At 43.6% G+C, this 13,632-nt stretch overlaps 1 protein-coding gene across 4 annotated transcripts in view; it reads right to left on the reverse strand.

The window, feature by feature from the left end:
- The window catches only part of LOC307045746 (RNA-binding motif, single-stranded-interacting protein 3-like), a 135,439-nt gene that overhangs the window by 14,093 nt on the left and 107,714 nt on the right, over positions 1 to 13,632 (reverse strand). For all 4 annotated transcript variants that reach the window (XM_079691675.1, XM_079691677.1, XM_079691676.1 and 1 more), the window contains 2 exons: positions 11,341 to 11,437; positions 7,837 to 7,887 (listed from right to left, as the gene is read on the reverse strand). In XM_079691675.1, coding sequence (XP_079547801.1) covers positions 7,837 to 7,887; positions 11,341 to 11,437 — 148 coding nt within the window. The remainder of the gene's footprint in view (positions 1 to 7,836; positions 7,888 to 11,340; positions 11,438 to 13,632) is intronic.

Here is a 13,632-nt window from a genome sequence, read left to right on the forward strand (position 1 = left end):
GTGCCGCCCGAAAGTCTTTTTCCATGTCTTCTCCGAACTTCTCCCACACCCGCTGCTTTGCCTCGGCCACGGCTGAGGCTGCTGCCCTTCGGGCCTGTCGGTACCTTGCAACTGCCTCGGGAGTCCCCCGGGATAACAAATCCCTGAAGGCCTCCTTCTTCAGTCGGACGGCTTCCCTGACCACCGGTGTCCACCAGGAGGTTCGAGGGTTCCCGCCCCTTGAGGCACCTAGGACCTTGAGACCACAGCTCCCCACCGCGGCTTCAGCAATAGAGGCTTTTCTCAACACCGACCACTCTGGTTCAATGTCCCCAACCTCCACAGGAATGCCCGAAAAGCTCCGCCGGAGGTGTGAGTTGAAGGCCTCCTGAACTTGGGCCTCCTCCAGACGTTCCCAGTTCACCCAAACTACACGTTTGGGCTTACCAGGTCTATCCAGAGGCTTCCCCCGCCACTCGACCCAACTCACCACCAGATGGTGATCAGTTGACAACTCCGCCCCTCTCTTTACCCGAGTGTCCAAAACATACGGCCTCAGGTCCGATGATACGATAACGAAATCGATCATGGACCTTCTGCCTAGGGTGCTCTGGTACCACGTACACTTATGAGCATCCTTATGTTCGAACCTGGTGTTTGTTATGGCCAATCCATGACTAGCACAGAAGTCCAGTAACAAACCACCACTCCGGTTCAGATCAGGGGGGCCGTTCCTCCCAATCACTCCCCTCCAAGTGTCTCCATCATTGCCCACATGTGCATTGAAGTCTCCCAGCAAGATTAAAGAGTCCCCTTCAGGAGCCCCATACAGGACTCTTTCCAGGGTCTCCAAGAAGGCCGTATACTCTGAACTGCTGTTGGGTGCATAAGCACACACAACAGTCAGAGTTTTCCCCCCCATAACCCACAGGCGTAGGGAGGCGACCCTCTCGTCCACTGGGGTAGACTCCAACAACGAAGCACCCAACCGGGGACTTGTGAGTATCCCCACACCCGCCCGGCGCCTCACACCTTGAGCAACTCCGGAGAAGAATAGAGTCCAACCCCTATCCAGAAGTAAGGTTCCAGAGCCGACGCTGTGCGTAGAGGTGAGCCCAACCAGATCCAACTGGTAACGCTCCACCTCCCGCTCCCGCACAAGCTCCGACTCCTTCCCCCCCAGAGAGGTGACATTCCACGTCCCCAAAGCCAGCTTCTGTTGCCCGGGTCTGGTCCGTCGAGACCCTCTGCCTTCACTGCCACCCTTCTGGCAGCGCACCCGACCCCATCGCTGTTTCCCGTAGGTGGTGGGCCCGCGGGACGGAGAAGCGGAGGTGTTACCCACGTCGCCTTTTCAGGCTGTGCCCGGCCGGGCTCCGTGGCAAGCCCGGCCACCAGACGGTCGCCGACGAGTCCTCCTTCTGGGCCTGGCTCCAGAAGGGGACCCCGGGCTTACTCCGGGCCGGGTATCCTCACTTCTTGTGTCGTCTTTCATGAGGTCTTGTGAACCAATCTTAGTCTGACCCTTTGCCTGAGACCAATTTGCCATGGGAGACTCTACCAGGAACACAAGGTTCCAGACAACACAGCCCCCAGGTTCATCAGGGCACACAAACCTCTCTACCACGGTGAGGTGCTGGTTCTTCAGAGAGGTGATTTTATTTCCGATTAATAATAATATTAATAATATATAAAGTCAGATAAATATTTCCCTCTGAGATGTAGTGGAGTAGAAATATAAAGCACAAGTAAAGTACATACAAGCACTGCAACATTTTAACTTAAGTATAGTACTCGAGTAAATGTTACACTCCAGCACTGAAAACTGACAAGATAGACCATTAAAATGAAACTAGATAACATAAGTTAAGTCAGCAAAACATGTCACTCGATTTGTGCGCTCCACTGCATAAAGGATGTTTTTTATGCTATTCAGCTAAAGAATAGCTTTTTAAGACAAGCAGCTAGTCATACATTAGTTAAAGGAATACTTCCAACCCAGTTAAGTCTGATGACTGCAAACTGTGAGCCTGGCAGGCCTGACAGAACATGGGCCTGAGTGGAGCAGAAAGGCTTTTACTGTAAATCTCCACAACGTCAGGGGCTTTGATGCCCGCAACCACCTTGATGCGCTCTCCTTTTCGGCTTCAAACTCTTTACAGCATTTAACAGGAGACTCCTCAAACTGTGAGCCGAGGTGCCTGGCAACATTTCCGTGGAGATAAACACTGTTCAATTGTGATAGCTGTTTAACTGCACTTCCTATGAGCCCAGACAGCATCAGCGGATATGTGTCAGCATCGCTCCAGAGAGCAGTCAGCACCTCTGAAGCTGCGTGTTGAGACAGGAAGTTAGAAGAACACAGGTATTAAATCTAGGTATTTTAGGCACAGGCATAGCTGTACAGCAGTCGGCTATAGGGTTTCATAAAGAGGCTCGCAACAACACAAGAGGCGCTGTCACACCAAGTACTTTTCCCAGGAATATTTCCCGGAACTTTTCCCCGGAATTTTTAATTCCCCGGAACTATCTAGTAAATTGCGTTCACACCGGAATAAGTCCCTGAGGGAGGATTACGCAAATGAAGCCGCTGACGTCACTTCTTCTTCTTCTGCTTTGGGTTTACTGGCAGGCCGCAAACAACTTCACGGCGTATACTGCCACCCGAGGTCCCGGAGCCCCCCGGAGTCCGGGACTTTGGGTGGCAGTAAATCGCCAGCCGAAGCTCGGGGTCCCACGTTTTATTTTGTGTTGCCATAAGTTAGTCTCTCTCCGTTGGTGCGCTGGGCTAATGCTAATAATGCTCATGCGAGGAAATAAAATGGCGGCTTCACAAACACTTTTCCGAGTTTTACGGGGCGTGGTTTGCAATTCGCCCAGCCAATCAGAAATTGGAACCTTTTTCTCCCCAGGCAACATCCCAAGAACTATCGGAACTATTTCTGGGAAAAGTACTCCGGTGTGAAAGCGCCTAAGCACACAGGTAAACACACACCAACACACACTCAGAGCAATGAAAGTTCTAGCTGTTTGAAGCATTCCTCTTGAAGACACATACAGTCTGTCAGAGTTGCTCACAGTTGCAGATCTGTAAGTGAAGATCCTTATGTCTGCAAGCCAAGCACACACACACACACACACACCCCCCCCCCCCACCCACCCACCCACCCACCCACCCACACACACACACACACACACACACACACACACACACACACACACACACACACACACACACACACACACACACACACACACACACACACACACACACACACACACACACACACACACACACACACAGTCAGAACTGTTAACAGTGCTCTTCCTCTTCCTGACTGCTGTCTTTATAGAGAGATCTGTGTGAAGTACAAAGCCGCCTGGCTATCAGTGATGCTCTGTCAACACTGTCCTCAACATCACAAGTGAATGAGTGGCACTTTTTCAACACACACACACACACACACACACACACACACACACACACACACACACACACACACACACACACACACACACACACACACACACACACACACACACACACACACACACACACACACACACACACACACACACACACACACACACACACACACACACACACACACACACACACACACACCGGCACAAAGCTTTGGCTCCGGCAGGTACATTCAGCAGCCAGAATCTAGCTAATACCCAAGCTTTTCATACTTCTATAATACGTTTAATGATTTCTCATCCTCCCTCACTCTTTCTCGCTTCATCCAATCTCGCAGCAGGATTCAATTCAGAAAGAACGCTGCATAGGGCCAAAAGGAAAATACACAATGACTGCTTTGATTTACAGCTGTACAAGTGTTAAACTTGCTATGTTGCTATGTACTGCAAACACAGTGGGTGTGTGATGACCCTGTGTTAGTGTGTATGTTTTCATGTATCAGACATCTTTTTACCGGGCTAAGCAATAAATGAGTGCACAAGACAGACAGTTATCTTTTCCCCCGAGGACAAGAGAGAGAAAAATACAAGATCTGCTTCAACTTTGAACTTGGTCTTTCTCCCTCCTTCTCTTCTTCTGCTATCATTTTTCAAATAGACAAGTAAAGCTGACTAGCAGATTGCTGCAGGCATTTTGCAGCCTCACATACACTGTATTGGTGATAATGACACCCGTTTAGGGAGAAAACCATTAACTGCTGCTGGGAGCTATGTGTGTGGGCGAGCAGGTCTATATAATCTACATTATTTAATTCTCTCTCAGGTGCGGTGGTCTGAGAAGACGTGTTTGTATTACTCTACAAAGTAAATTGTTTTTATTTTGAAACTATTTTTTGCAGCTGTCATACACCTGCCCAGGGACTGAGTTTTAAAATGTGCTAAAAGGGATACATTGGCAGGGTAGGATTATGGTTTTAAACTGTAAAACTACAACCTGATTTATATATTATTTAACATTGTATAGCACACAAATATTCTACAAAAATGCTCTACATTACTGTAAGTCAACATGCATGTGTTCGGCATGCTGACAGGTCTTAAGTATGTATAAGTATGTGCGCATAAAGTACTAACCAGGAGGAGGTGCTGCAGCACAGGCAGTACAGTATGAGAAGAAGAGAAGAGCTTTTTGAACATGAAGCATGTAAACATGTCACAGTAGAGTCACAAAATACAATTATAAAACCTGAAATAAGCATCATAGGGCCCCTTTAAGAGAACAGGAAACAAACGGAGCATTGTGCACTATAGAGCCGATATGTACTGATCTGTGCTTTCTTCCGACACATTATACCCCCCCCCCCCCTTTTGTCTGCTTAAATAGGTTTAACATCGCAATTTAACTCAGGAAGATCCGAAATCCCAATTCTTTGGATGTCTCATTACAGCGCTCCCCAATAAGCCGCCTTCCCTTCTCTTTCTTGCCATGCATGGTTAGGGTAATGCATTCATTTCCTGTAGGGGGATTTGTGAGTAATTATGCACAAAGACCTTCTCTCACTAATTAAGATGTAAAGACAGGGGGTTCAAGTAATCTGGGCATTCCACCAAGGCTTAGAAACACACAGTCCTTAAGGCACTTCACTGTGTGTATAGGTGTGTTACTGCGTGTGTTACTGCGTGTGTGTGTGTGTGTGTGTGTGTGTGTGTGTGTGTGTGTGTGTGTGTGTGTGTGTGTGTGTGTGTGTGTGTGTGTGTGTGTGTGTGTGTGTGTGTGTGTGTGTGTGTGTGTGTGTGTGTGTGTGTGTGTGTGTGTGTGTGTGTGTGTATCTGAATTCATTAGAAAGTGCTTGTGCCTATGAGTGAAAATGAAGTATGTGAACACTTTCTTTAATCCCTTTGATAGTGTCTTTTTATTTCTCTCATTCTAACCTTTTAATAAGAGGTATTTATTTCTTTAGTAACTGTCTGCCTACAGCCTGTATCTGTGACACATTTTTTGTCAGTGACACACATAGTTACCCTTCCAAACATGTAAGAAAATCTAACCGAATGATGGACCATTGCCTGAGTGATTAGCAGGGGCGTGCTTGTGTGCATCAACCTAAATGTGTCAATGAGCGCACGCCCTAAATCAAAGTTACCAGCAACCACAGCGGAGAGGAAGCCTCTGCTACCATAGGAACAGAATTAAGCCGCTGTGTCTCTCTCAGTCTCCCTCCCAGATGCAGCTTTAATTTGCCACGCTCCTCTGTATCCAGGAAATACAATGACAAGCATTTGCCTTTGTTGTCTAACAGGGATTTTGACTATGCAGAGACGAGGCTGGGGAACAGAAGCGCACAGCCCAGACATGCTTCTGCAGCAGTTGTTTTCTTTTCTTTGTTTCCGATTTGTTCTTTGTAATCCCTTCTTTCCTCTGCTTTCCCTCTCTCTGTCAAATGCACACAGTTCTCCTATTTATTTTCTCTTTCTCCAATAACTTATTCTCTCTTCTCATGCCTCCCTCTCTTTGTTTTCCCAAGACTTGCGCAGTCATATCAAGTGGCCTGCCAGATAATTAGATTGGACATTTGTTTGAAAACACATTTACAGAAGGGTATTATCCTCTCTCACAGACATAATTTTAATCAGACATGACAACAGAGCATTTTAGGGGTTTGCAGATAGACACAAAGATATGCAGGGAGAGCTATAGAGAGGGGGACAAGAGAATTTGGAACCAGTTTAACTATTGTGTTGTGACAGAATTGCTGGAATTCCTCAGTGCACGGCTGATATACCATATCTGTGCTGCCTGTATCTCCCATCGCCTTACAGCGGACAATTTCTATAGAGCACAACTCAATTTGCAGGTATGAAATAGCCCGGAAAACAACTTACTCACACTTGCGGTTCGATGAAAATATATCTGTCTCTGTATTTTTTTTTAATATCTCAACTAAAGGAGACTGCTGTCCTGGAAAACCCATTCCTCCATTCCAAAAAATCAGTGTCGTCGTAGAAATTCATGGCTGTCCAGATAATGTGGCGTGTCGGAAGGCTTTTGCCAGCCGTGATGACCATGCTCGCTGAAATCCTCATTGGATTGAGCACTAGTCTTATGATTAACTCCCTCGCTTCCGACTGAAATGTTCCAAATAACAAATACTTTTCCACTGTGACATTTCCTTATCCTTCATATGATCCCTGTCTACAATGAGAGGACATTCAGAACAGGTGTGTAATAAAACCCACTAGTATAAAAAGTGAAATGAATGTTTTACAAGCTGGTTTAATCTTACTTCTAAAGTTAATAGAAAATTATAAATGTACACTTTAGATGAATAAATGTTAAAGAGGTGATTAAGATTTATTGTTCATCTCACACACTCTCAAGGTTAGTGCATGGTCCTCCCGACATTAATCTATTCTGCCTATCAATTTCACATCCATTAAACCTGCTGTGAAATAATCACCGGTGAGTGAGGTTGAACTGCTGAGGCCTTATTTAGGCCTGACATGGCAACAATAATCCTAAATTCTTTTGAAAATAATGCCAGACACTACAGGTAAATATATTATTTTCACGTCATTTTCAAGACTAGTGAAAATAAAACTTCCGCAATATACATGTACATTTTTCTCCCTTGAAAAGGATAAAGAGTATGAAGGTATAGAGATTGAATACAGCATTTGAAGGAAGTTACTGTATTTGTGATGGACAGGATGTCAGAGCGAGTTACTCCACCAGTATACAGTCCCTAAGGAAACCTTAAAGTTTGTGTCGGATTGAGCTTGTGTGTGTGAGGGAGATATAGGAGATGTATTGACTGTACAACTACACTTACAGGCATCATATGTGACTAAACTTGCAGCTTCCTATCTGCAGTTTCATTTCAACCCAGCAGGGGGCAACCCTTTATTATAGACAACAGGCTCTGCTCTGCTGAGCGAGCTGCTTTTAGGAGGTTATTCACAGGCTGATTCAGCAGGGTAGGACTCAGACGAAGAGAAGTTTACTTTCTTAATCTGACTTGGGTTTAACTCTCACATGCTGCAATTATTAGAACAACTGTGTGTCATTTTCCCATTTTCTTTTTGCAATTTTTCAGTGACTTGATCCATCATTTTCTATTGATAAATATTAAAATTAAAACTAGTGACGTGACAAACTGTCTCTATTTTCCTTAAATAGATGCATTTGAAGGTTTTTTCTAAGAGATCCTGTGGCAGCCAAAATGACACATTCACATTATCTTTTTTAAACGAGCCATGCTTTTTTTTAGTTTGGCAGACTAAAAAGCATAGAAGGAGTCAGTGCTGAGGGAAAGTTAGACACTGCGATGAAAACGTTTGAAAAAAGTCGATGAAAATAATGGAGAAAATTGTTCTGCTAGGACAAGATAACAAATGACCCAAAAAAATAAAGAAGAGTGTGTTTCAAAAACTTACTGTAGGTTGCATAACATACTGTTGGTGTGGCATCCAAGACGTACTCTGGACCTGTGGAGAGAACAAGGTAGGATCAGAGAGGAGATGAGAAGATAGGTAACAAGAAGATGAGACATGAAGAAAGAGGTCAGATGGGAAGTAGCAAAAAAAGTAATTAAAGGAGGGGATGGGAATGTGTAGGAGGATGCAAAAGGGAGGTGAGGAAGAGATGAGAGGAAAAGGAAGATCAAAAAGAAGACGGTTATAAGTGAATACAGAATTGAGGGGGAACAAACATAAAGAAGGACAATTGGAAGACAGAATGACAGGATAGGAGTGAAAATGAGGAAACCAAGGAGGAGAAGAGAGAAAATGAATCATTAGCCCAAGTCTCTACAAGCCTATTTCAGAGCCTCAGTCCCTACGGAAGTGTGTCTTAAAGAATATTACAGCAGTATGTGAGGGTCCACTATACAGTACGTTATGTTGTAATTATAAGAGGATATGAAGACCACAGAGAGTCTAATAATTACGGCTTCACAGTGGAGGGTTTCATCATCAAAGCCTGCACAAATCACCACTTTCATCTCCTACTGCCCAACATGAGGAGTCCCTGAAGGCCCCTTAGTCACATGTAAATAGGGCATGGTATCCATAGTAATTAAATGAGTGCATGTGTACGTTTGCTTACCTGTGTCTGTCTGTGGGGAGTTAACATAATGCAAGGTTAATTCCTTCTTGTGTTTCTCCTCAAAAAGCAGGATGTCTCTGTGTGTAATTCTGCTTTTCTGAAGGCGTGACTTTGCATGTGTCTCGTTTACAACAGTGTTCGGTGCTAGGGGAATATCTGTGGGGGGAGGACTGCCGTTTGTTTTAAAGTCTATGTATTTGACAGATTAAGAATCAAGTACTGAGTCAATATCTTAAAGAAACGCAGCTACATCTGCAACCAGCTTTGACATGAATTTGTAGGGTTGGTGCGTGTGGGAGAGGGAGGATGCACCACATGGGAACATAGAGAGACAAAAAGAGGATTTGTGCCTAAGAATGAAAGATCAATGGGAGGAATGCTGCAATATAAGCCTGTATTTTATCATTGCTAGACGAAGAATTGTCCTGAGTGGAGAGGCTTGATAACTCCATTTTTGTTTTAACGTCTTTCCTGAGAAAAAGCAAGCTCTACTTGCTTGACCTGCTTGCCCACTACACAAACAGGGGTCAAAATAAGGACCATAACTGCTGTGAATGGCATCAGCTCAAAAATATTTATTACATATTTCCAAATCCCTGATCACACATAAGTTCTTAACTTCACTCTAGATGAGGCGGCTATTGTTCCATATTTTTCATGCGTGTGCTCTTGTGCCAGCAAACCTCATGAAAACACCCAAACCAATAATGTGTTAATTGTCACGGTCCGCGTTGTGTTTTGTCTGTCTCTGGTTTCCTGTTTTTATTTTTGAAAAGTGTTCACCCCCTGTCTTGTCTGTTGATTCCTGTCTCTGTGGCCGTTTCTCAATCGCGAGGATGCTTGCTTGGTAGCACATGTCTTCCGAGTCACTTTCTTCAGAAGCTAGGCAAGAATCTTTCCTGGGTTTCTGAAAACGAAGAGTGAAACAGGCTAGCAAGTGTGCAAGTGTGCGTCATATGAGAGGCCCCGCCTTACATTTTCCGCCACAGATTTGGGGAAATTGGTCCGTGCGCAAAGCATTGTGGAGATTTTAAGGACGCAAAGTCTACCCATGTGCAGCCTCGAAATTACCCCTAAACCAAGGACGCGGCCTCAGTGGAATTCCAAGTATGCTGGAGATTGGAACAATCCTTCGGCGGCACTCGATGACGTAGCATCCTTGAAATATTGGCTTGGAAGCCAGTTTCCTCGAGATTGAGAAGCGGCCACAGTTTTCCCTCCTGTGTCTGATTGTCTGATTGTGTTCACCTGTTGCCCTTGTGTTTCTGCCTCCCTTACCCAGCTGTTTCTCGTCCCGTGATTACCCCTCTCTATATTTAGTCTTTCCCTGTGTTCCCCTGTCGGTTCATTGTTTGTTTTTCCTGTCTCCCTCCATGTCAGTCACGGTCAGTCTTTCGGTAATGTTTTTTCCTTGTGCTTTCGTTGTGTTTCATGTCATGTTTTTTTGTCATCGGCTTTTGTATTAAAGCTCGCTTTTTTTTATAGACCTTTACCCTTTTTGTAGTCTGCATTTGGGTCCTACCTTTTCCACAACTTCCCGAATCCTGACATTAATCCTTCTCTCAGTACTTTCAGGCTTCCCCTGTGATGCTAATGGACGGCTAGTTTACTTAAACAGCAGGGCACTGTAGTTTTTAGCAAACATTACCATTAAAACAGTAAACATTGCTGCATTTGTTGGAAATTATTTTGAGTTGCGGACTGATACAAGTTTGGTTTGCTCAGGAATATTTATAGCAGCAGGATGGTTTGTGTGATTGGCTAAGTGATTGTTTTTTTATGGGATACATTGGCAATACATAAAAAACACAATAAAAAATAAAACATTTTATTACTTTACCACTACAGATGTTCATATCCATTACTAAAGCTCAGGTTTAATGTATCTCTACAGAGTTTTTTACTTCAATTTATTCTATAAGGCTGTATGTCCTTGGGATTATAAGCAGATACTAAGACAATGGACCCCAGTAAAAGATATACCAAAGTTCCCACCATATTTTCTTGATTGGTGAAAGACACATACTTTATAGTGCTTCTTTTTGTTTTTTTTGTCATGTCTGTGGTTGTCGCTTCGCCAAATCTATCGTCTATAAATTAGACATTCTGTTCTGATTTATTTCTCTGTCCCCTCTGCAAAAGAATGTATTGGCAGAAGAGCATTCATTTTCAAAGCCCCAACAGACCGGAATACTTTACCTGCTGCTATTAGATCTCTTGCATCATTGGGTATGTTTAAACATGCATTGTTATCTCACTTTCAACTGTTTTGTACTTGTTATTAACTGATATTGATGAAACTGATTTGCTCGACTGTCTCAAATTGTAATGATTGTGTGCATTGCTTGAATTTTACTTAACAGACTGTATGTGGTTTGTCTTGTGTGTCATGTTTTGCATTTTGTCTTTTTGTTTATGTATGTGTGTAAGTTGTTGCTATTGTTGGGACCCCCTTGAAAACAAGATGGTGCATCTCAAGGGGTTTATCCCAATGAATAAAAATGTCTATGTATACTGTATATATAAATCTGTTGGCCATTCAGCAAGCTATTGTCAGGTCAAAATGTATGCCTGAATCTTGAACATGTTCTCTGTAGTAGTGCTAGTACAGGACAATGCAGTTCAGTTTAGTTAACTAAGCTGATAACTAAACAGGTTTACTAATGAACGAAATAAACTTAACAAAACCATAATCTTTGCTATAATATTCTAAACAACTGATACTTTATCTGACAATGCATTTTCTGTTTAAGATGCCCTCTGATACCTTGGAGCCCTTACAGCATTTCAACACTGGTTGTAAACCGTAAATTCATAAGAGATTGTTCACCAACCTGATATGTAGATACGGGAGAAGCAGCGATGAAGGGTGTGATTGACGTCTGTGCAATCATCCGATTGGTGGAGATGCTGTATGGCGAGGAGTAGAACCTATGAAAGCATACAAGAAAATGTTTGATTTTGACATCATTAAAGTAGCCAACTAGGAAGTATTAAATAAGGAATCAAGACGGTTAAAAGACAGTCAACCGGTAGTCAAGTGGCTTCCCTGCACTATTAGCTCTTCAGATGTAGCCACATGCAAAGGTGAATATGAGCCTTTTGTACCTCTTTGCTTTCACATACCCTGTGCATTTCAAGACACCACTGACAAAATGGATCAGACATCATCAAGGCAGTCATGGAAACAATAAATATTGCAGCTACACTCTGTGCCACACCATCAAAGGCATCTAGGAATGAGACTTGACACTGCACCGGAGCACACATCATGTTACAAAGGCGTCTGCTCCACTGCCATGCATAACAATGAATTATCACCTTAATGTGTGAGTGGGAGAGTATTTCTATCGCCCTTTATGTCCCGACCTACGCTCATTCCACTTAGCAGAGAAAGCTGCATCTGTAACATGTGAATGTTGTACTCTTATCCACCCCCCCTCCCAGTTGCCCTTCTGATTTTGCTCCATCTCTTCTTCTTTTTTCATTTCACCCCCTCAGCCCTGCAGCGGTAGTATGCTGTGGCTCTCAGTGCTTTATTTATCATTGTGTACCTAGAGAGGACATGTTTCATCCGCCAGGCCGTTTTTCTGTGCCCGATCGATCCTAAAGTGTCCGTTGACTGAATAATGGAGCAAGGGAGCAGAGAGAGAGAGAGTCAGAGAGAAGCCCTCCCCTATCTATTTCTAACAAAGCCTCGAATGCATAGAAAGGCACTCGCTACAAATCAAGGGATGCCTAATTGGTGGAGGAAAAAATCACCCTGTCACATTTAAGGTTACTTCCAACTACTACCAAATATCAAGTTTTTTCATTTCATTCGTAAAGATCTGTACCACACTGAGATGACAGCCAGATATATATGACGGATTGGTGCTTCTCCACTGCGACACCATCACATCTCATATCAAGGGTGAAATGGTTTGCCGAGGTGCTCTCCCGCCTCTGTTTCACATTACATTTGTTCGGTCAGTGATAGCATGAGCGCTGTTGAACTCAGGTATTTTTAAACCATTGCAGTCCTGGCCTGGTGGAAGCAGTTGGTTTCCAAATGCCTGCGATCAGCTCCAGAATGGGATTGTGCTTCACACGGACATCCAGCCTCCCTGCTGGATTTTTATGCAGCACTTGGGTTTCAAGCCGAAGTAATAGCATAAAAAAATATAGCTACAATGGTTATACAACGTGGTTCACTTCCTTGGCGCCAGAAAGAAATCTCATGAATTATTAGCACTATATATTCTGTCTTGCCAAGGCTCGGCTCTGGTTCACACGCAGGTTGATTGCGTGTTCAATCTTAGGTGTGTTGACACTGGCTCGGCTTACTTAGACTTTCCCTGAACTCTTTGCAGGGACATAGATTTTCTTTAGCTTTCCATTTGCTCCTTTTAACTTTGGTTTACCTAATGTCTCAAAGTATAGTCTCCAAGGAAAAAACGTGTGTTGTAAGTCACGCAAACATTCATGTTTTTCTTTGAGTAATAGCACCGTGTGTTTTACTTTTAATGTTGTATGTTTCAACCTTTTACACCCATTGAACTTGTAATGTTTGAACAGATCTATAGTGGATGGATCTAAGTTGGAAAATAACTGGAACATGCAACAAGAAAAAACTCTCGCTAGTCATGTACTGTAGCACTGTTGATCCATCTTTTTTGACTGTACAATTAAAGTGTGACTTGCATTAGAGATACTGTCACTGATGAATACAAATGAGAGACCGCAACGGGGTTATTCAATATGGTCTTCTGATTGTGTTTATTGTATTTTTCATTAGAGTGATGTGTATTGAGAGAGAGAAATAGTAGGCAGATCCAAGGTTATTGATGGAGGCTATTAGCCCTGAGCAGCACACTGTCAATAGGGACTCCAGCGCGCCTGTTTAAACAATACACTAAACATGTAATTGCACAGAGAACATTACTACGGGATTGAATTGAAAAACCTCTCTGTGAATCCCCGGTGTGACCTAGCCGCACTGTCAGGAGTTTGCCCTGAAAAATTAGTGAATGATTTAGTGCCGACCTCACTGACTTTTCAGCGGAGAAATGTGGGGGAGCCTGCTAAAATATATGTGTTTGTGAATGTGTGTGGGCAGGAGAAACAGAGGGAAGAGAAGACAGATA

This window comes from Notothenia rossii, assembly GCF_949606895.1.
Source record: "Notothenia rossii genome assembly, chromosome: 7".
Taxonomy (NCBI): domain Eukaryota; kingdom Metazoa; phylum Chordata; class Actinopteri; order Perciformes; family Nototheniidae; genus Notothenia; species Notothenia rossii.